Source organism: Saccoglossus kowalevskii, chromosome 7 (genome assembly GCF_978046115.1).
Source record: "Saccoglossus kowalevskii chromosome 7, keSacKowa6.1, whole genome shotgun sequence".
NCBI lineage: Eukaryota > Metazoa > Hemichordata > Enteropneusta > Harrimaniidae > Saccoglossus > Saccoglossus kowalevskii.
The window spans coordinates 26,726,116-26,752,744 of record NC_140647.1 but is presented as its reverse complement, the minus strand read 5'-3'; the positions used below and the strand labels follow the sequence as shown (position 1 = coordinate 26,752,744).

The window sequence follows — 26,629 nt, the reverse complement described above, 5'->3', positions numbered from 1 at the left end:
ATGGATATATTCCACCCTATGTCAACCCCACCTGTGACTGCGACTACATCCACACAACGGATATATTTCACCCTCTGTCAACCTCACCTGTGACTGCGACTACCTCCACACAATGGATATATCCCGCCCTCTGTCAACCCCACCTGTGACTATGACTACCTCCACATAATGGATATATTCCACCCTCTGTCAACCCCACCGGTGACTGCGACTACCCCAACACAATCGATATATTCTACCCTCTGTCAACCCCTCCTGTGACAACGACTACCTCCACACAATGGATATATTCCACCCTCTTTCAACCCCACCTGTGATTACGACTACCTCCACACAATGGATATATTCCACCATCTGTCAACCCCAACTGTGACTGCGACTACCCGCACGCAATGGATATATTCCACCCTCTGTCAACCCCACCTGTGACTACGACTACCTCCACACAATGGATATATTCCACACTCTTTCAACCCCACCTGTGATTACGACTACCTTCACACAATGGATATATTCCACCCTATGTCAACCCCTCCTGTGACTACGACTACCTCCGCACAATGGATATATTCCACCCTCTGTCAACCCCACCAGTGACTGCAACTACCCCGATACAATGGATATATTCCACCCTCTGTAAACCCCACCTGTAACTGCGACTACCTCCACACAATGGATTATTTCACCCTCTGTCAACCCCACCTGTGACTACGACTACCTCCACACAATGGATATATTCCACCCTATGTCAACCCCACCTGTGACTGCGATTACATCCACACAACGGATATATTCCACCCTCTGTAAACCCCACCTGTGACTACGACTACCACCACATAATGGATATATTCCACCCTCTGTCAACCCCACCGGTGACTGCGACTACCCCGATACAATGGATATATTCCACCCTCTGTAAACCCCACCTGTAACTGCGACTACCTCCACACAATGGATTATTTCACCCTCTGTCAACCCCCACTTGTGACTGCGACTACCCCAACACAATCGATATATTCTACCCTCTGTCAACCCCACCTGTGACTACGACTACCTCCACACAATGGATATATTCCACCCTCTTTCAACCCCACCTGTGAATACGACGACCACAACACAATGGATATATTCCACCCTCTGTCAACCCCTCCTGTGACGACGACTCCCTCCACACAATGGATATATTCCACACTCTTTCAACCCCACCTGTGATTACGACTACCTCCGCACAATGAATATATTCCACCATCAGTCAACCCCAACTGTGACTGCGACTACCCGCACGCAATGGATATATTCCACCCCTCTGTCAACCCCACCTGTGACTACGACTACCTCCACACAATGGATATATTCCACACTCTTTCAACCCCACATGTGATTACGACTACCTTCACACAATGGATATATTCCACCCTATGTCAACCTCACCTGTGATTACGACTACCTCCACACAATGGATATATTCCACCCTCTGTCAACCCCACCTGTGACTACGACTACCTCCACACAATGGGTATATTCCACACTCTTTCAACCCCACCTGTGATTACGACTACCTCCACACAATGGATATATTCCACCCTCTGTCAACCCCACCTGCGACTGCGACTACCTCCACACAATGGATATATTCCACCCTCTGTCAACCCCACCTGTGACTACGACGACAACAACACAATGGATATATTCCACCTTCTGTCAACCCCTCCTGTGACTACGACTACTTCCACACAATGGATATATTCCACCCTCAGTCAACCCCACCCATGACTACGACTACCTCCACATAATAGATATATTCCATCCTCCGTCCACCCCACCGGTGACTGCGACTACATCCACACAATGGATATATTCCACCCTCTGTCAACCCCACCTGTAACTACGTCTACCTCTACACAATGGATATATTCCACTCTCTGTCAACCCCACCTGTGACTACGACTACCTCCATGCAATGGATATATTCCACCCTCTGTCAACCCCACCTGTAATTACGTCTACCTCTACACAATGGATATATTCCACTCTCTGTCAACCCCACCTGTAACTGCGACTACCTCCACACAATGGATTATTTCACCCTCTGTCAACCCCTACTTGTGACTGCGACTACCTCCACATAATGGATATATTCCACCCTCTGTTAACCCCACCTGTGACTACGACTACCTCTACACAATGGATATATTCCACCCTCTTTCAACCCCACCTGTGATTACGACTACCTCCACACAATGGATATATTCCACCATCTGTCAACCCCAACTGTGACTGCGACTACCCGCACGCAATGGATATATTCCACCCTCTGTCAACCCCACCTGTGACTACGACTACCTCCACACAATGGATATATTCCACACTCTTTCAACCCCACCTGTGATTACGACTACCTTCACACAATGGATATATTCCACCCTATGTCAACCCCTCCTGTGACTACGACTACCTCCGCACAATGGATATATTCCACCCTCTGTCAACCCCACCGGTGACTGCAACTACCCCGATACAATGGATATATTCCACCCTCTGTAAACCCCACCTGTAACTGCGACTACCTCCACACAATGGATTATTTCACCCTCTGTCAACCCCACCTGTGACTGCGATTACATCCACACAACGGATATATTTCACCCTCTGTCAACCTCACCTGTGACTGCGACTACCTCCACACAATGGATATATCCCGCCCTCTGTCAACCCCACCTGTGACTATGACTACCTCCACATAATGGATATATTCCATTCTCTGTCAACCCCACCTGTGATTACGACTACCTCCACACAATGGATATATTCCACCTTGTGTCAACCCCACCTGTGATTACGACTACCTCCACACAATGGATATATTCCACCTTGTGTCAACCCCACCTGTGATTACGACTACCTCCACACAATGGATATATTCCACACTCTTTCATCCCCACCTGTGATTACGACTACCTCCGCACAATGGATATATTCCACCGTCTGTCAACCCTACCTGTGACTACGACTACCTCCACACAATGGATATATTCCACCGTCTGTCAACCCCAACTGTGACTGCGACTACCTCCACACAATGGATTATTTCACCCTCTGTCAACCCCCACTTGTGACTGCGACTACCTCCACATAATGGATATATTCCACCCTCTGTCAACCCCACAGGTGACTGCGACTACCCCGATACAATGGATTATTTCACCCTCTGTCAACCCCCACTTGTGACTGCGACTACCACCACATAATGGATATATTCCACCCTCTGTCAACCCCACCGGTGACTGCGACTACCCCGATACAATGGATATATTCCACCCTCTGTAAACCCCACCTGTAACTGCGACTACCTCCACACAATGGATTATTTCACCCTCTGTCAACCCCCACTTGTGACTGCGACTACCCCAACACAATCGATATATTCTACCCTCTGTCAACCCCACCTGTGACTACGACTACCTCCACACAATGGATATATTCCACCCTCTTTCAACCCCACCTGTGACTACGACTACCTCTACACAATGGATATATTCCACACTCTTTCAACCCCACCTGTGATTACGACTACCTCCACACAATGGATATATTCCACCATCTGTCAACCCCAACTGTGACTGCGACTACCCGCATGCAATGGATGTATTCCACCCTCTGTCAACCCCACCTGTGACTATGACTACCTCCACACAATGGATATATTCCACACTCTTTCAACCCCACCTGTGATTACGACTACCTTCACACAATGGATATATTCCACCCTATGTCAACCCCACCTGTGATTACGACTACCTCCACACAATGGATATATTCCACACACTTTCAACCCCACCTGTGATTACGCCTACCTCCGCACAATGGATATATTCCACCATCTGTCAACCCTACCTGTGACTACGACTACCTCCACGCAATGGATATATTCCACCCTCTGTCAACCCCACCTGTAACTACGTCTACCTCTACACAATGGATATATTCCACTCTCTGTCAACCCCACCTGTAACTGCGACTACCTCCACACAATGGATTATTTCACCCTCTGTCAACCCCCACTTGTGACTGCGACTACCCCAACACAATCGATATAGTCTACCCTCTGTCAACCCCACCTGTGACTACGACTACCTCCACACAATGGATATATTCCACCCTCTTTCAACCCCACCTGTGACTACGACTACCTCTACACAATGGATATATTCCACACTCTTTCAACCCCACCTGTGATTATGACTACCTCCACACAATGGATATATTCCACCATCTGTCAACCCCAACTGTGACTGCGACTACCCGCATGCAATGGATATATTCCACCCTCTGTCAACCCCACCTGTGACTATGACTACCTCCACACAATGGATATATTCCACACTCTTTCAACCCCACCTGTGATTACGACTACCTTCACACAATGGATATATTCCACCCTATGTCAACCCCACCTGTGATTACGACTACCTCCACACAATGGATATATTCCACACACTTTCAACCCCACCTGTGATTACGACTACCTCCGCACAATGGATATATTCCACCATCTGTCAACCCTACCTGTGACTACGACTACCTCCACACAATGGATATATTCCACCATCTGTCAACCCCAACTGTGACTGCGACTACCCGCACGCAATGGATATATTCCACCCTCGGTCAACCCCACCTGTGACTACGACTACCTCCACATAATGGATATATTCCACCCTCTGTCAACCCCACCGGTGACTGCGACTACCCCAACACAATCGATATATTCTACCCTCTGTCAACCCCTCCTGTGACAACGACTACCTCCACACAATGGATATATTCCACCCTCTTTCAACCCCACCTGTGATTACGACTACCTCCACACAATGGATATATTCCACCATCTGTCAACCCCAACTGTGACTGCGACTACCCGCACGCAATGGATATATTCCACCCTCTGTCAACCCCACCTGTGACTACGACTACCTCCACACAATGGATATATTCCACACTCTTTCAACCCCACCTGTGATTACGACTACCTTCACACAATGGATATATTCCACCCTATGTCAACCCCTCCTGTGACTACGACTACCTCCGCACAATGGATATCTTCCACCCTCTGTCAACCCCACCGGTGACTGCGACTACCTCCACACAATGGATTATTTCACCCTCTGTCAACCCCACCTGTGACTACGACTACCTCCACACAATGGATATATTCCACCCTATGTCAACCCCACCTGTGTCTGCGATTACATCCACACAACGGATATATTTCACCCTCTGTCAACCTCACCTGTGACTGCGACTACCTCCACACAATGGATATATCCCGCCCTCTGTCAACCCCATCTGTGACTATGACTACCTCCACATAATGGATATATTCCATTCTCTGTCAACCCCACCTGTGATTACGACTACCTCCACACAATGGATATATTCCACCTTGTGTCAACCCCACCTGTGATTACGACTACCTCCACACAATGGATATATTCCACCTTGTGTCAACCCCACCTGTGATTACGACTACCTCCACACAATGGATATATTCCACACTCTTTCAACCCCACCTGTGATTACGACTACCTCCGCACAATGGATATATTCCACCGTCTGTCAACCCTACCTGTGACTACGACTACCTCCACACAATGGATATATTCCACCGTCTGTCAACCCCAACTGTGACTGCGACTACCTCCACACAATGGATTATTTCACCCTCTGTCAACCCCCACTTGTGACTGCGACTACCTCCACATAATGGATATATTCCACCCTCTGTCAACCCCACCGGTGACTGCGACTACCCCGATACAATGGATTATTTCACCCTCTGTCAACCCCCACTTGTGACTGCGACTACCACCACATAATGGATATATTCCACCCTCTGTCAACCCCACCGGTGACTGCGACTACCCCGATACAATGGATATATTCCACCCTCTGTAAACCCCACCTGTAACTGCGACTACCTCCACACAATGGATTATTTCACCCTCTGTCAACCCCCACTTGTGACTGCGACTACCCCAACACAATCGATATATTCTACCCTCTGTCAACCCCACCTGTGACTACGACTACCTCCACACAATGGATATATTCCACCCTCTTTCAACCCCACCTGTGACTACGACTACCTCTACACAATGGATATATTCCACACTCTTTCAACCCCACCTGTGATTACGACTACCTCCACACAATGGATATATTCCACCATCTGTCAACCCCAACTGTGACTGCGACTACCCGCATGCAATAGATGTATTCCACCCTCTGTCAATGCCACCTGTGACTATGACTACCTCCACACAATGGATATATTCCACACTCTTTCAACCCCACCTGTGATTACGACTACCTTCACACAATGGATATATTCCACCCTATGTCAACCCCACCTGTGATTACGACTACCTCCACACAATGGATATATTCCACACACTTTCAACCCCACCTGTGATTACGACTACCTCCGCACAATGGATATATTCCACCATCTGTCAACCCTACCTGTGACTACGACTACCTCCACACAATGGATATATTCCACCATCTGTCAACCCCAACTGTGACTGCGACTACCCGCACGCAATGGATATATTCCACCCTCTGTCAACCCCACCTGTGACTACGACTACCTCCACACAATGGATATATTCCACCCTATGTCAACCCCACCTGTGACTGCGACTACATCCACACAACGGATATATTTCACCCTCTGTCAAACTCACCTGTGACTGCGACTACCTCCACACAATGGATATATCCCGCCCTCTGTCAACCCCACCTGTGACTATGACTACCTCCACATAATGGATATATTCCACCCTCTGTCAACCCCACCGGTGACTGCGACTACCCCAACACAATCGATATATTCTACCCTCTGTCAACCCCTCCTGTGACTCCGACTACCTCCACACAATGGATATATTCCACCCTCTTTCAACCCCACCTGTGATTACGACTACCTCCACACAATGGATATATTCCACCATCTGTCAACCCCAACTGTGACTGCGACTACCCGCACGCAATGGATATATTCCACCCTCTGTCAACCCCACCTGTGACTACGACTACCTCCACACAATGGATATATTCCACACTCTTTCAACCCCACCTGTGATTACGACTACCTTCACACAATGGATATATTCCACCCTATGTCAACCCCTCCTGTGAGTACGACTACCTCCGCACAATGGATATATTCCACCCTCTGTCAACCCCACCGGTGACTGTGACTACCCCGATACAATGGATATATTCCACCCTCTGTAAACCCCACCTGTAACTGCGACTACCTCCACACAATGGATTATTTCACCCTCTGTCAACCCCACCTGTGACTACGACTACCTCCACACAATGGATATATTCCACCCTATGTCAACCCCACCTGTGACTGCGACTACATCCACACAACGGATATATTTCACCCTCTGTCAACCTCACCTGTGACTGCGACTACCTCCACACAATGGATATATCCCACCCTCTGTCAACCCCACCTGTGACTATGACTACCTCCACATAATGGATATATTCCATTCTCTGTCAACCCCACCTGTGATTACGACTACCTCCACACAATGGATATATTCCACCTTGTGTCAACCCCACCTGTGATTACGACTACCTCCACACAATGGATATATTCCACCTTGTGTCAACCCCACCTGTGATTACGACTACCTCCACACAATGGATATATTCCACACTCTTTCAACCCCACCTGTGATTACGACTACCTCCGCACAATGGATATATTCCACCGTCTGTCAACCCTACCTGTGACTACGACTACCTCCACACAATGGATATATTCCACCGTCTGTCAACCCCAACTGTGACTGCGACTACCCGCACGCAATGGATATATTCCACCCTCTGTCAACCCCACCTGTGACTACGACTACCTCCACACAATTGATATATTCCACCGTCTGTCAACCCCAACTGTGACTGCGACTACCCGCACGCAATGGATATATTCCACCATCTGTCAACCCTACCTGTGACTACGACTACCTCCATACACAGTGGATATATTCCTCCCTTTGTCAACCCCACTTGTGACTACGACTACCTCCACACAATGGATATATCCCACCTCTATCAACCCCACCTGTGACTGTGACTTCCTCCGCACACCAGATATATTACACCCTCTGTCAACCCCACCTGTGACTGCGACTACCCCAACACAATCGATATATTCTACCCTCTGTCAACCCCTCCTGTGACTACGACTACCTCCACACAATGGATATATTCCACCCTCTTTCAACCCCACCTGTGATTACGACTACCTCCACACAATGGATATATTCCACCATCTGTCAACCCCAACTGTGACTGCGACTACCCGCACGCAATGGATATATTCCACCCTCTGTCAACCCCACCTGTGACTACGACTACCTCCACACAATGGATATATTCCACACTCTTTCAACCCCACCTGTGATTACGACTACCTTCACACAATGGATATATTCCACCCTATGTCAACCCCTCCTGTGAGTACGACTACCTCCGCACAATGGATATATTCCACCCTCTGTCAACCCCACCGGTGACTGTGACTACCCCGATACAATGGATATATTCCACCCTCTGTAAACCCCACCTGTAACTGCGACTACCTCCACACAATGGATTATTTCACCCTCTGTCAACCCCACCTGTGACTACGACTACCTCCACACAATGGATATATTCCACCCTATGTCAACCCCACCTGTGACTGCGACTACATCCACACAACGGATATATTTCATCCTCTGTCAACCTCACCTGTGACTGCGACTACCTCCACACAATGGATATATCCCGCCCTCTGTCAACCCCACCTGTGACTATGACTACCTCCACATAATGGATATATTCCATTCTCTGTCAACCCCACCTGTGATTACGACTACCTCCACACAATGGATATATTCCACCTTGTGTCAACCCCACCTGTGATTACGACTACCTCCACACAATGGATATATTCCACCTTGTGTCAACCCCACCTGTGATTACGACTACCTCCACACAATGGATATATTCCACACTCTTTCAACCCCACCTGTGATTACGACTACCTCCGCACAATGGATATATTCCACCGTCTGTCAACCCTACCTGTGACTACGACTACCTCCACACAATGGATATATTCCACCGTCTGTCAACCCCAACTGTGACTGCGACTACCCGCACGCAATGGATATATTCCACCCTCTGTCAACCCCACCTGTGACTACGACTACCTCCACACAATTGATATATTCCACCGTCTGTCAACCCCAACTGTGACTGCGACTACCCGCACGCAATGGATATATTCCACCATCTGTCAACCCTACCTGTGACTACGACTACCTCCATACACAGTGGATATATTCCTCCCTTTGTCAACCCCACTTGTGACTACGACTACCTCCACACAATGGATATATCCCACCTCTATCAACCCCACCTGTGACTGTGACTTCCTCCGCACACCAGATATATTACACCCTCTGTCAACCCCACCTGTGACTGCGACTACCTCCGCACACCAGATATATTCCACCGTCTGTCAACCCCACCTGTGACTACGACTACCTCCGCACACCAGATATATTCCACCCTCTGTCAACCCCACCTGTGACTACGACTACCTCCGCACACCAGATATAGTCCACCCTGGGTTTACCATATCGTAGTCATCCCCACCTGTCGGGTCTACTAGTCTTCCACCTTGCGACTACGCTATCTCATTATTTCATAATATCGCAATACGCGTTAATGGCCAACCAACTCTATCTCCACCCGCAAAGTGACCCCAGCCTGTGAATGATACAATAATTTATTTGACACAAAATTAAATATTTCATTTAAAATCAAAAGTCGATTACTTGTACAGCAAAAACAAGTACAATGTACAGTACAATGAAGTTTAGTAAAATATAAAGATTTTATATATATAAGTATATGTCACCCTGCGTCTTTCTCACCATGGGTCATCGACCGGTTGAGTCTACCTCATCCCGTGTTTGATTATTACTGGATCACGTTAACGATCACGCAATCGGTGAATAGAATGACGAGATGGCGAGTCAGACCGACTACGTTTTTTTCTCTGCTATCAAACGTCAATATTTGCTTTGACGCGAGTGTGTGCACAGCGATAATCACCCTTTCAGCGGTATATGTGTATTTTTATAATCGATTTGCATTTCCATCATCATTGATCCCCATGATTTGTCATAAATAGTTGCTATGATATCAAATAAGACATACTTTTAATATATTATTTTCACGTTACGATTGTCATGTTTTAGTTGTATTGTTAAAGTACGTTACCGTGACGTCATATCGACTCTCCTACGGGTATACGACGTGATGCAATATATATGGTGCCATCTAAGGCATTTCGCCCGAGGATTAATATCTGTTTAATTTCGATAATATCACGGTTAATACATTTTATAATGTAACAAATATGCCGAGATCTTTATTGTTTGTTGATCAGAAAAAAACTATGTTTTCATATTCTGCTCCTGTGCCGTGTTCACATTAAAATTTACGCCGTCGTAAGTTGCACAGGGTGATTAAACCTACATAGATCTCGCAATCTTGCGGTCATACCAGCGTCTTTTGCAAGGGAAAGAAATGTTCAAATATAACTTTTTAAAATAATCTTCAAATATGACTTTTTAAAATAATCCTTAAATATGCCTTTTTTAAAATAATCTTCAAATATGACGCTTTAAAATGATCTTCAGATATGACTTTTTAAAATAATCCTCAAATATGACTTTTTAAAATAATCTTCAAATATGACGCTGTGATAGGTATTTTTGATGGTTAAAAACCTTTCACTTAGGTAACCGGGATTCGGTCGTTTCCACGCTAGGCTGACAAAAGACACACACAAGCTTCGTTCATGTTCCCAAAACGATTCTCTGCCAAGTCCCTGGTTTTCACCCGAGACAGCATTAAATCCATCTTTATTTCTTGTCACCCCTTAACCAATTACAATCAGTATAAGAGACTCCAAGGCCTTGCCTTCCAACAAACAACCAATCACATGAAAGTTTTACACATCATAATCAATTAATTACTCGTCAAGCTGTCTAGAGAAAACATTTCTATACATTGTCAACACTAACTAATATTGATGGGGTAATAATCTCGCACTAACATTCCACCAAGATACTACCTTTTTTAAACTCGCAAACAACATTGGTTTAGAATTACAGCTACTGTCTTGTATCTTAAAAACTGCAGAGTCATAAGATGTTTTTGGTTGATTTCGACCAGCTCGCCATCTGGTCTTGTCATTAACCTTTATCAGTATATGTCATGACAACCACTGTCAAACTGACTGAAATATAAATCATGATACAACCCCCTGTTTTACATTCTGCATGTTCTCCGAACATACCGTTCCAATACCAAGGATGTCATCACCTTTATATTTCACACGTCAAATACATCAACAATTGTTAAGCAAGTAAAATACACTCTAATATAACAAAATACATAGTTTCAAATGAGTAAATACAATGATTACATATGGTAATTATAATTTCAAATAAAAAGCTATAAATTTAAACACTACTGTTATGATTCTAAAATACAATAGTTATATATATTTAAATAAAAAGATTATGAGGTTAAATACATTGGTTATATTTTCGAATATCCTACTCTATCAAGGAGAGGTGCCAGCACTTCACTTGCTATCCCAATTATTCAGTATTGGGTTCCCTATCTACTGCATACTAATAATATCCCTGGGAATCTCGGTATATACTTCAGATAGACCTACCAATAATCTATAATGATTCCCTACCTCTTCCACAGCCATGCACTTACTATCTTTCCACTTTGGTATCTTAACGGCTTTGGGCAAAGGAATTACACGTTCTACACCATGAAATTTGTATTTTAAATCACCCCATTCGATATTCAACACGGACGAAATTATACCACGTTCAACTGTTAAATTCTCGATCACGGGTCGCTTTGCAAAGGCCAAATGGCTCGGAGACACGTACAGGGTCATAACATTTACCAAGACATACAGCTTGTCATTGGATATCTCTAAAATTAACTTAGTACGGGGCAATTTAGGTGCACGATACATTATAGAGCGATTACGATAACACTTGCACAATCGAATAACCGCCAATATTAATAAGAATCCTGAACACATTAAAATCAGAATTAACGTTTCATTTCGAAGTTGGATCATGGAACTCTTCAAATCTCGCAAGGGATGATCCGTAATTAACTCGTCTACTGGCAAATATAATGTTTTAGCCCGGACCCTGGGAAGGGATGCAATCAATATGCTCAAAGTTCTCACCTTACAAACTGTATATACTGACAAAATCAGTGACCCTGTGCTTATAATAGCCAGAATGGTTTCCATTATAGTAATAGTTTTGACTTCCAAAAACGGTAAGGCAGGGGTTTCATCCGTAATGTCGCTAAATAATTTGTCTACTTTAGAATAATAAATTGGTTTATTTTTCCTTAATAAATCTGCCGTTCTGTTTAAATCTACCACCAAACGTGCATCAGAACGTACAATTTCCTCGAAATTCCCTCTGTTAATGGTGATGTTAGGGAGTTGTACTCGCCACGGGTTTTCATACATCGATTCCCCCGTAATTTCTGTCAAATCATCTGGGTCATAAAAGGGTATTAAGAATGGCAAATTTACCGGATGCAGAAACGTGGGGGCCTCGTCTTCTGTGCAACTGGTTAACAATGGCGATATATAGAGATTGTCGGAATTTATAGCGCATCCACAGGGCAATTTAATTATACACATTGTACAACCTTCAATAGGCTCAGGGCTTTTATCCCCGCATGCTATTAACCATTTAGTATCATTGCTATTTACCAAAATATTCCCCTGTCCGATTTCGAGAATCTTAGGGTCGTATACTGGGTTGAGTATTAAATCTATTTTACACGTGTTAATTTTCCTCTTTATTATCATAGAACAAGGCCTTCGTACACGACGACTTACGCATATTTATCATGGTAATCACAGAGGGACAATCTTTTACTGTCAGACCAGTACAAGACGAAATTTGGTCTGCACTCATTTCAATGTAGTAAGTTTCATCTTCATTAACCCCAAAATACTCTGCAACTGACGTTACCTTCGTGCGCCCGTTCTTTGCTGTATTATTGTCGAAATGCTGAGGTTTATCACCTAAATCATAAGGGAGGGGCATAGGCATGACTATCACTTTATACACTTTGAATATGTCGTTTTTTTTTATAGTAATGGGAATTCCAACCTTTATGTACACATTATTGTCTGTACGCCGAAATGTCACTCTCGCATTATGGTGATAATAATTCAAATTCGTGTATGCTATATCAAAATTAGGATATTTCTTTCGTAGTTTCTTTCGCACTGCCCTTAAAGCATCCCCTAACACTCTCGGTCCTACCAACTGCAAAGGTAACCTTTCTTGTAATAACACGTCAATCGAACTCACCCTACGTTGTGTCTCCCTTTCAAGTAACTGTAACGCTTGTAGGCGTTGAATAGCATATCGAAACATTAAATGTGTGGATCGCCGTTCATAATTTAATTCTTTTTCTAACGCCTCTTGATTTAGTTCCATTCTGTTCAAGCGCTTTCTCCATTGCGATAAATCAGATACGATCGAATAAATGGCCTCATGATTTTCCTTAATCCCATTCAGAGCATTCCCTATTCTTTTATTCGTTGTGAAAACATATGAATTTAAATCATCTTCGTACGCAACAATTTGATCTGTCATAACCTCGGTGGAACTTTCCAATGCCGCTACATGCCGTCTCAAAATATTTACGTCGTTCGACGTGGCCGTTCCGAATAAAGATTTCGATACCTTCCCTACAAAGTCTAATAATCCCCTTTTCTGCCGTTCATTTCCCAAATTCTTTTTCTCTATCTTTGGAAATAACACACGAATCGCTCGTTCATCTCTCGAAATATGATACATATAGAACTTATTCTGTTGTTCGACTAACTTCAAAGTTTCCCCGTATTCCTCACAAAACTTCGGAATGAGGTGAACTGTTTCGTTCGAACATAATGACTCATTCACACTCATCATAGGAATATCTAAATAAGGTATTGCGAACGTATGATGCCAGTACGTTAGGCTGTTATCGATGTTTGCTACCCGTTCAAACAATACTCCATAATTGGGGCGCAGAACATAATCTCTCATCTGCACAGACGGTTTCCATCGTACGACCAGTAATACACTAATAAATATCAACGCTATTCTCATCTTGACATCAATTTCTCGGGAGACGCACTATAAATTAGTAATGAAATGAAAAGAAAGGGGTATGACACATGATAAATGAAAAATTCGTGGCCAATTCTCAATTTGCGTGGTCGAATGGTAGAATTAAGTACCCACCTAAAGCGTTTCCTATGTTCTCATCAAATTGTCCCTGGCGTCACCGCCCGGCGTCTTCATGAAAGTGTGACCCCCAACACCAAACCCGTACGTAGCTATAGTGCGGACATAACACTTCCATGTAATTTAAACTTAGGCTTTATCATGGATTCTTTCCACGCTCCTTGAGAAATGGTCTCGTACGAATGAATTCGTTAAGTATTGTCGTTAGTAATGAATGATGTGCGTCCCAGGGCCTAAATAACACTCGTCTTGTCACACACTAATCTCTTTTTAATATACTTCTAAACCATTAATCAACTTTTCCCGCCTTCTTTTGTTTGCTTTCGTCGATCCCATAAGGGGTATCGGATGGTCTTCTAAAAATAATCTCGCCTGTTCGTTTAAATTCTCATAACATTCCCAAGAATTTTGATCTTTTGGGTACCCCACCCATTTAATAAGATACTCTTTTCTACCGTTCCTTAGCCTACCCTTAATAATCTTTTCGATACCAAAATATCCGCTATTCTTACTATTCATCTCTGTGTCTCTGGGCATACATACAATTCAATACCACAAAAAAAACGGTAAAAAAAAGATAGAAAAGCAAGCAATACATTACATTACTGAGCAATAGGGTTAGGGTTCTGGAAAAGAGTTCAACGTCCTTATTGAGTTACACAGTGTCAGTTACAGTGTCCAGCGAGCAGTTCTCTAAGCAATACACAGATAGCTAAAGTTCTAATTCAAAGTCTATATAGCGTCTTCTTCTCTTGTCGTCGCGTTAGTCCGGGTCGTTCTTTGTCATCTTCTTGTCTTTAATGTCGCTCAATTCTTAATTATACAGTCCTATCCGGTACTGGTCCTTCCGAAGGGGTTCTGAAATCTTCATCTCTTCAGCGTTGTACATCGGTGCCATACTGGTAACGGTGTTAGTCGTCGAGCGCGGTTTCTGAGTCGTCTCTGCCATGGAGCTGTTAGTTCGGTTCACAAGAAAGACACCTCTTCGTCATTTCACTTTTCTTCACAGGATGATTTTTGTGTTGAACACAATGCCCAAGGGTTATCCACCACGTGTGATAGGTATTTTTGATGGTTAAAAACCTTTCACTTAAGTAACCGGGATTCGGTCGTTTCCACGCTAGGCTGACAAAAGACACACACAAGCTTCGTTCATGTTCCCAAAACGATTCTCTGCCAAGTCCCTGGTTTTCACCCGAGACAGCATTAAATCCATCTTTATTTCTTGTCACCCCTTAACCAATTACAATCAGTATAAGAGACTCCAAGGCATTGCCTTCCAACAAACAACCAATCACATGAAAGTTTTACACATCATAATCAATTAATTACTCGTCAAGCTGTCTAGAGAAAACATTTCTATACATTGTCAACACTAACTAATATTGATGGGGTAATAATCTCGCACTAACATTCCACCAAGATACTACCTTTTTTAAACTCGCAAACAACATTGGTTTAGAATTACAGCTACTGTCTTGTATCTTAAAAACTGCAGAGTCATAAGATGTTTTTGGTTGATTTCGACCAGCTCGCCATCTGGTCTTGTCATTAACCTTTATCAGTATATGTCATGACAACCACTGTCAAACTGACTGAAATATAAATCATGATAACGCTTTAAAATGATCTTCAGATACGAGTTTTTAAAATAATCTTCAAATATGACGCTTTAAAATAATCCTCAAATATGACTTTTGAAAATAATCTTCAAATATGACTTTTTTTAAATAATCTTCAAATTTGACGCTTTAAAATTATCTTCAAATATGACGCTTTAAAATAATCCTCAAGTATGACTTTTGAAAATAATCTTCAAATATGACTTTTATAAATAATCTTCAAATTTTACGCTTTAAAATAGTAAAATGATGTATTATTGTAATATATTTTTTGTAAATCTAAGTGTAAACTGAGAACAGACTTCTCAAGGTAGAGTGAACCAAGTGAGTATTGGTCACCAAATCCGGCAGATAAGAAGAATAACGCACTGGAGAGGAGCACTTGTAGCTAAGATGTTTATTGCTCAACTGCTAGGCCTGGAACTGAGTCTAAATACTCACGAGATGTCCCATACAATGTATCACTATCATTATGCAAATAACTAAACTAAACGTCATAGTCTCAAATTATCACACTGAGATTAAATGTATTTCTGTATTACCTTTTTTTGTAACCACGTGATTGATATTTTGTATTTTAAGTAATCTGTTTTTTGACATTTCGGTATTGTTAAAAAAGAGCGATTTGAGCAAGTTCACCCCCTGCTCGTTCCCGTGAATACAAAAACTTTGTAGTCTCTAGAACACGTCGACGATGATTCTACAGTCTATGGTTACAAATTCAGCCAAGACAGCAACTCAATTATACGGACACTGGTGGGATATGGGTAAAAACAACGCGGAGACCGATTTGGTCAGATCAGTAGGACTCTTTCGACCAATCAAATCACTGTGTGCTTGTTTCTACTCCAATACCATAGAGATTTACAAATTGAAATTCGATTTAATGTTGAACGAGATATAAAGAAAAAAATAATCTTTGAACAATGAGAATCGCGATTTTAAAGTAGTGGTTACTTATTAAATCATTGACAGCCTCGCCTATGAGGCAATTCATTTAATTAATGTGTATGATGATCGAAGTGATTTTTGGTGACTGTTGATAGGCTTTCAATAAAAAGTGTGTACTTGGCTCTTTCAATAAATATGTTAAGCGGAATGCTGATACGAACACGACTTTGAAACCTGTCTGGGAAAATCTACTATGAACCTGTCAAAATTCAATCCCTTTCGTGCAATTAATATGATTTAAACCAAATATCATCACATATTGAGAATTCATCAAGAATGCCTTGTCTTGAATGATTCGTTTGCTTTTCCGACTGTTGTGGACTTAAAGATATTGTCAATCGAACAGGCAAATTATTATAGAAATACTTTACTCAAAACTAAAACGAAATATAACAAAAGTTATTTGTATTCTATGTAATTACTGAACTAATCTGACATTTCTAGTCAGGGATGCTCCAAAAAGTGGTGTGTCTTCGCAACTTTTTTATAAAAAAAAACATTTCGTAGTTGAGAATGTAGAATATATTTAATACACAAATACATTTGCTCGATTTAGTTAGTTAATTGTTTTTTATGTGCATTTCATTTGTTTTTTGCTGTTTGCTTACACACTTATAGATCTATTTAAATGATCACATATTTATTTTATTTATTTATTTATTTGAATGTGTTACATTTTGACGAAAATTGTTTAAAACATTTATTAGAAACATTTATTACTTTGATCTGATGTCAGAAATGTTTGATTTTCACTACAATAATCTCCGGACGGCATTTAGAATGCGCATGCGTTTCTAATTAAAAGTACGTACAGATATTCAAACGAACATAGTGTAGTGTAAAAACAATATTTTATGGTTCAGGAAATTATATTACATCATATATACTCATGTATGATTAGATTTTTTAAATCAATCAATTAACAGTTAATCAATTAGTAGTCCAGTCAGTAGCTACGGTAATAATCACACAGCACATTTTCCGATAGTATTATTAAATTATGGTAAACAAATAAATACAATTTTATTTTAGGTTTCCTAATATAAATTAAATAGTTTTATATGTATTACATTTTGACGAAATTTGTTTAAAAATCTACTAGAAACTTTTATTACAATGATATATATTCTGATTTTACAAACGCGTGTCTTTGTTGCTCTGGCAACTCAGACAAATAAAAATAAATTGAAAAAATCGGGATCTGTTTTACCATCAAGGGAATCGAATACATACATATAATCAATTTATATTTTGGTTGAAGAATAGAGATTGTAATAATATATTAACTAGAAATTACAGTGAACGCGGTGTTCACTCAGTTACGCTGTTATGTTTCTACCTCTACACAAGTTAACATGTCAAGTATTTCTGGCTATTTTTAACTGAATATCATTCAGTATATAATGAGTTTCCGTGGAAATATGCATTTAGCATTTGGTGTGAACTCCGAACAGGAATGTATGCCCGGGGAACCCCCATAATTGGTCATGCGCAAATGGGCGAGGTTTGAGTTGGGATGTGTGAATATTAATGTGAACGCTATATATGTATTTAATACACGCCACTATATTCTCGTGTCGTGGTGTAACATTGTTTCATTGTGGTATGAACCATTATTTTAGAAGAGAGGTATTTTCTTCGAAGCTGTACAGCAAAGGAATGGATCACCCCGGGCTATTCGGAGAAAGCAGCGTCATCATCAACGGCAAATGGCTATGAATGCAAACGAGATGGATGTGGAAAGCATCAACATTCACAGTGACAGCACCTCCAAATACAACTCGCAGCGTTCTACTCTAGATATCACCGAACTGCCGCCGATCCCAAAGATTTATTGCAACGGAACAACCGGACATACGAATAAGACGGAGAGAGGAGATATTGAAGAGCACCGTGACGGTGCCTGGAACTACTTGCCACTTCATCACGAGAACTCAGCTAAATCTAATAGTCTCCCCGAGTTGTACAACACTACGAACACGAGACAGCACATCCAGCCACGACGTCAAACGAGTGACTATAGAATGGAACCGACCGACGATGGATCAGCATACCCAATTAGTCCGTTCGCAGTGAAAGCTAGGGAAGACAGATTGAGTGTATACTGCTCACCTAGGATTACCAGACGCGCTCGTGTGGACAATACTGCCTGGGTTCGGTCACGAAAGGACCAATTCAACTGGCTAAATGCGTTCGACCCAAAACGCTCACCATCTAAGATGGATAAACCAGAACTGAACGACGTTACTATTCCAGAAACAGATCATCAGTTACGTTTTGAGGCTAACAAGCAGGACTTTGAAAAACTGGATGTATCAGGGAAAAATGCAGGTGCGTCGGGTAGATTGGAAATACCACAGGAAAGCGAAATGAGCCGGTCGTATAATGACTTACTAGATAGGAGCGAGATTGAGCACGGCCCTGTTACTGTTCGCGTACGTCGCCCTTCGATATTAACAACGGACGAACACTTGAGCAAATCGTGTAGCCATTTAGCCGAATTCGACGGAGCTAATTCCAGCGGCATAAGGGACGTCAAATGCTCAAGTCGACTGTCCTTAATGTCACCGTCAAGCCCACTCAGTTCTCGAATTAGCCTTTATTCCGATGGCACCCGCTCCTACGAGGATCTATATGACGAAGCTTACAGGGCTTCGTTCGGTAACCCCGAAAAGCCCATGCGACTGAATTTAGTGCGGGAATGGCTGTACTATCATACTGATAACGCCGACTCGCCTAAAAGCGACTCCCCAGGAACACCATGAATTCTTGTACAGACGTACACATTTTCTGAATTTGCCTTCTTGCATTTGAGAGACGGGTCGAATCAAGGGATATCTTTAGTGACATTGACAAAGATTAAAGCCGCGGCCTCAGTCAGAAGCTTATCGGCATTTCGCCAAATGTTATTAACGTTGGAATATTAAGTGTATTTGAAAACAGATGAAGACGGCTGAACAGTACTCCGCGTACGTACTAGATATTTAATGACAAATCAGAGATATTCATTGTCAGTATTCTCTTGTCTGTAATTTTTTTTACCAATTAATTACCATCCTTGTATATATTAATGTCGGGGATGGAAATCATTGGCTAAATTGCATAATGGATAAAGCAAAATTCAAATCATTAAGACGCGAGTGTGAGCGTGGATGTTTAGAGCGTACGTGATATTATCACAACGTTCTCTATTACCAGACAGCTACTCGCCGCCGGCGATCTGCACTCTGTAAACGTGCGAGCACAAATATTGATTTACATAGCATTTTAATAATATTTCATTTTCGACGTTCATAATTCAGTTCTTTTCAAGAAAAAACAGATATCGAATTCTATAGAAAGGTACGTTGGAATAACATCACATTATCATTCTTAATCTAGTTTCTATAGATTGTACGTTATTACTTTACTTTGTTTCTTTATCTTGTCATTGTGCCTTTTACAAATTATAATGATAACCATGGCAAAAAAAAAACATTGTGTCCTTGTTCCTCGCTTTAGTATCGAAATGGGGTTTGCCTACGGTTGTTTGTTAGCACATGTATTCAGTCACAATTAAAATGTGGATTTTCCCCAAACTGTACCTACCACTAGTTCTTAAAAATATGAATGTACGAAGATCGCCGTAATCATGCAAAATTAATTTGGGCGGTAGTCTGTTTATTTTCACAAATTGGTCCACTATTATTAAGTTAAGTGAGTGGAGTTAATTGATTGCTTCACATTGTGTGTTTCCCATGTATTTACACACTGAGTGAGAATGGCTCACATTATTGACAGATAATATAAATCAATCAATCAAACAGTAGAATTTGATTGATTGAAACTTATCCGCCATAGTGGTGAATTATGTAGTCTCATAGTAAGAATGTAAGTAATCTAAACCCCACAGTAACGATTTGAGCAGTAACACGCCCACAGTAATGTTGTGAGTAGTAATAAACCCCACAGTAATGTTGTGAGTAGTAATAAACCCCACAGTAATGTTTTGTGTAGTAATAAACCCCACAGTAATGTTGTAACACGCCCACAGTAATGTTGTGAGTAGTAATAAACCCCACAGTAATGTTTTGTGTAGTAATAAACCCCACAGTAATGTTGTGAGTAGTAATAAACCCCACAGTAATGTTGTAACACGCCCACAGTAATGTTGTGAGTAGTAATAAACCCCACAGTAATGTTTTGTGTAGTAATAAACCCCACAGTAATGTTGTAACACGCCCACAGTAATGTTGTGAGTAGTAATAAACCCCACAGTAATGTTTTGTGTAGTAATAAACCCCACAGTAATGTTGTGAGTAGTAATAAACCCCACAGTAATGTTTTGTGTAGTAATAAACCCCACAGTAATGTTTTAACACGCCCACAGTAATGTTGTGAGTAGTAATAAACCCCACAGTAATGTTTTGTGTAGTAATAAACCCCACAGTAATGTTTTAACACGCCCACAGTAATGTTGTGAGTAGTAATAAACCCCACAGTAATGTTTTGTGTAGTAATAAACCCCACAGTAATGTTGTAACACGCCCACAGTAATGTTGTGAGTAGTAATAAACCCCACAGTAATGTTTTGTGTAGTAATAAACCCCACAGTAATGTTGTAACACGCCCACGGTAATGTTGTGAGTAGTAATAAACCCCACAGTAATGTTTTGTGTAGTAATAAACCCCACAGTAATGTTGTAACACGCCCACAGTAATGTTGTGTGTAGTAATAAACCCCACAGTAATGTTGTAACACGCCCACAGTAATGTTGTGAGTAGTAATAAACCCCACAGTAATGTTGTAACACGCCCACAGTAATGTTTTGTGTAGTAATAAACCCCACAGTAATGTTGTAACACGCCCACAGTAATGTTGTGAGTAGTAATAAACCCCACAGTAATGTTGTGAGTAGTAATAAACCCCACAGTAATGTTTTGTGTAGTAATAAACCCCACAGTAATGTTTTGTGTAGTAATAAACCCCACAGTAATGTTGTAACACGCCCACAGTAATGTTGTGTGTAGTAATAAACCCCACAGTAATGTTGTAACACGCCCACAGTAATGTTGTGAGTAGTAATAAACCCCACAGTAATGTTGTAACACGCCCACAGTAATGTTGTGAGTAGTAATAAACCCCACAGTAATGTTGAGTAGTAATAAACCCCACAGTATTGTTGTAACACGCCCACAGTAATGTTGTGAGTAGTAATAAACGCCACAGTAATGTTGTAACACGCCCACAGTAATGTTGTGAGTAGTGATAAACCCCACAGTAATGTTGTAACACGCCCACAGTAATGTTGTGAGTAGTAATAAACCGCACAGTAATGTTGTAACACGCCCACAGTAATGTTGTGAGTAGTAATAAACCCCACAGTAATGTTGTAACACGCTCACAGTAATGTTGTGAGTAGTAATAAACCACACAGTAATGTTGTAACACGCTCACATTAATGTTGTGAGTAGTAATAAACCCCACAGTAATGTTGTAACACGCTCACAGTAATATTGTGAGTAGTAATACACCCCACAGTTATGGTGGGAGTAATAAACGCCACAGTAATGGTGTGAGTAATAAACGCCACAGTAATGTTGTAACACGCTCACAGTAATGTTGTGAGTAGTAATAAACCCCATAGTAATGTTGTAACAAGCCCACAGTAATGTTTTGTGTAGTAATAAACCCCACAGTAATGTTGTAACACGCCCGCAGTAATGTTGTAACACGCCCACAGTAATGTTGTGAGTAGTAATAAACCCCACAGAAATGTTGTAACACGTCCACAGTAATGTTGTGAGTAGTAATAAACCCCACAGAAATGTTGTAACACGTCCACAGTAATGATGGGGGTAATAAACCCCATAGTAATGTTGTAACAAGCCCACAGTAATGTTGTGAGTAGTAATAAACCCCACAGAAATGTTGTAACACGTCCACAGTAATGATGGGGGTAATAAACCCCATAGTAATGTTGTAACACGCCCACAGTAATGTTGTGAGTAGTAATAAACCCCATAGTAATGTTGTAACACGCCCACAGCAATGCTGTGAGTAGTAATAAACCCCATAGTAATGTTGTAACAAGCCCACAGTAATGTTGTGTGTAGTAATAAACCCCACAGTAATGTTGTAACACGTCCACAGTAATGATGGGGGTTATAAACCCCACAGTAATGTTGTAACACGCCCACAGTAATGATGGGGGTTATAAACCCCACAGTAATGTTGTAACACGCCCACAGTAATGATGGGGGTTATAAACCCCACAGTAATGTTGTAACACGCCCACAGTAATGATGGGGGTTATAAACCCTACAGTAATGTTGTAACATGCCCACAGTAATGATGGGGATTATAAACCCCACAGTAATGTTGTAACACGCCCACAGTAATGATGGGGTTATAAACCCCACAGTAATGTTGTAACACGCCCACAGTAATGATGGGGGTTATAAACCCCACAGTAATGTTGTATCACGTCCACAGTGATGATGGGGGTTATAAACCCCACAGTAATGTTGTAACATGCCCACAGTAATGATGGGGATTATAAACCCCACAGTAATGTTGTAACACGCCCACAGTAATGATGGGGTTATAAACCCCACAGTAATGTTGTAACACGCCCACAGTAATGATGGGGGTTATAAACCCCACAGTAATGTTGTAACACGCCCACAGTAATGTTGTGAGTAGTAATAAACCCCACAGAAATGTTGTAACACGTCCACAGTAATGATGGGGGTAATAAACCCCATAGTAATGTTGTAACAAGCCCACAGTAATGTTGTGAGTCGTAATAAACCCCACAGAAATGTTGTAACACGTCCACAGTAATGTTGTGAGTAGTAATAAACCCCACAGAAATGTTGTAACACGTCCACAGTAATGATGGGGGTAATAAACCCCATAGTAATGTTGTAACAAGCCCACAGTAATGTTGTGAGTCGTAATAAACCCCACAGAAATGTTGTAACACGTCCACAGTAATGATGGGGGTAATAAACCCCACAGTAATGTTGTAACACGCCCACAGTAATGTTGTGAGTAGTAATAAACCCCACAGTAATGTTGTAACACGCCCACAGTAATGTTTTGTGTAGTAATAAACCCCACAGTAATGTTGTAACACGCCCACAGTAATGTTGTGAGTAGTAATAAACCCCACAGTAATGTTGTGAGTAGTAATAAACCCCACAGTAATGTTTTGTGTAGTAATAAACCCCACAGTAATGTTTTGTGTAGTAATAAACCCCACAGTAATGTTGTAACACGCCCACAGTAATGTTGTGTGTAGTAATAAACCCCACAGTAATGTTGTAACACGCCCACAGTAATGTTGTGAGTAGTAATAAACCCCACAGTAATGTTGTAACACGCCCACAGTAATGTTGTGAGTAGTAATAAACCCCACAGTAATGTTGAGTAGTAATAAACCCCACAGTATTGTTGTAACACGCCCACAGTAATGTTGTGAGTAGTAATAAACGCCACAGTAATGTTGTAACACGCCCACAGTAATGTTGTGAGTAGTGATAAACCCCACAGTAATGTTGTAACACGCCCACAGTAATGTTGTGAGTAGTAATAAACCGCACAGTAATGTTGTAACACGCCCACAGTAATGTTGTGAGTAGTAATAAACCCCACAGTAATGTTGTAACACGCTCACAGTAATGTTGTGAGTAGTAATAAACCACACAGTAATGTTGTAACACGCTCACATTAATGTTGTGAGTAGTAATAAACCCCACAGTAATGTTGTAACACGCTCACAGTAATATTGTGAGTAGTAATACACCCCACAGTTATGGTGGGAGTAATAAACGCCACAGTAATGGTGTGAGTAATAAACGCCACAGTAATGTTGTAACACGCTCACAGTAATGTTGTGAGTAGTAATAAACCCCATAGTAATGTTGTAACAAGCCCACAGTAATGTTTTGTGTAGTAATAAACCCCACAGTAATGTTGTAACACGCCCGCAGTAATGTTGTAACACGCCCACAGTAATGTTGTGAGTAGTAATAAACCCCACAGAAATGTTGTAACACGTCCACAGTAATGTTGTGAGTAGTAATAAACCCCACAGAAATGTTGTAACACGTCCACAGTAATGATGGGGGTAATAAACCCCATAGTAATGTTGTAACAAGCCCACAGTAATGTTGTGAGTAGTAATAAACCCCACAGAAATGTTGTAACACGTCCACAGTAATGATGGGGGTAATAAACCCCATAGTAATGTTGTAACACGCCCACAGTAATGTTGTGAGTAGTAATAAACCCCATAGTAATGTTGTAACACGCCCACAGCAATGCTGTGAGTAGTAATAAACCCCATAGTAATGTTGTAACAAGCCCACAGTAATGTTGTGTGTAGTAATAAACCCCACAGTAATGTTGTAACACGTCCACAGTAATGATGGGGGTTATAAACCCCACAGTAATGTTGTAACACGCCCACAGTAATGATGGGGGTTATAAACCCCACAGTAATGTTGTAACACGCCCACAGTAATGATGGGGGTTATAAACCCCACAGTAATGTTGTAACACGCCCACAGTAATGATGGGGGTTATAAACCCTACAGTAATGTTGTAACATGCCCACAGTAATGATGGGGATTATAAACCCCACAGTAATGTTGTAACACGCCCACAGTAATGATGGGGTTATAAACCCCACAGTAATGTTGTAACACGCCCACAGTAATGATGGGGGTTATAAACCCCACAGTAATGTTGTATCACGTCCACAGTGATGATGGGGGTTATAAACCCCACAGTAATGTTGTAACATGCCCACAGTAATGATGGGGATTATAAACCCCACAGTAATGTTGTAACACGCCCACAGTAATGATGGGGTTATAAACCCCACAGTAATGTTGTAACACGCCCACAGTAATGATGGGGGTTATAAACCCCACAGTAATGTTGTAACACGCCCACAGTGATGATGGGGGTAATAAACCCCACAGTAATGTTGTAACACGCCCACAGTAATGTTGTGAGTAGTAATAAACCCCACAGTAATGTTGTGAGTAGTAATAAACCCCACAGTAATGTTTTGTGTAGTAATAAACCCCACAGTAATGTTGTAACACGCCCACAGTAATGTTGTGAGTAGTAATAAACCCCACAGTAATGTTGTAACACGCCCACAGTAATGTTGTGAGTAGTAATAAACCCCACAGTAATGTTGTGAGTAGTAATAAACCCCACAGTAATGTTTTGTGTAGTAATAAACCCCACAGTAATGTTGTAACACGCCCACAGTAATGTTGTGAGTAGTAATAAACCCCACAGTAATGTTTTGTGTAGTAATAAACCCCACAGTAATGTTGTAACACGCTCACAGTAATGTTGTGTGTAGTAATAAACCCCACAGTAATGTTGTAACACGCCCACAGTAATGTTGTGAGTAGTAATAAACCCCACAGTAATGTTGTAACACGCCCACAGTAATGTTGTGAGTAGTAATAAACCCCACAGTAATGTTGTGAGTAGTAATAAACCCCACAGTAATGTTGTGAGTAGTAATAAACCCACAGTAATGTTGTAACACGCCCACAGTAATGTTGTGAGTAGTAATAAACCCCACAGTAATGTTG

At 41.7% G+C, this 26,629-nt stretch overlaps 1 protein-coding gene across 1 annotated transcript; it reads right to left on the bottom strand.

Annotated features, from left to right (window-relative positions):
- Nucleotides 1-12,972: 12,972 nt before the first annotated feature.
- On the bottom strand, nucleotides 12,973-14,583 carry LOC146740888 (uncharacterized). The gene is made up of 2 exons (XM_085501385.1): nucleotides 14,448-14,583; nucleotides 12,973-14,339 (listed from the first exon to the last, which is right to left on the bottom strand). The coding sequence occupies exon 2, from the start codon at nucleotides 14,310-14,312 to the stop codon at nucleotides 12,993-12,995; it is 1,320 nt and encodes a 439-aa protein (XP_085357511.1). The 5' UTR covers nucleotides 14,313-14,339; nucleotides 14,448-14,583; the 3' UTR covers nucleotides 12,973-12,992.
- Nucleotides 14,584-26,629: the final 12,046 nt, after the last annotated feature.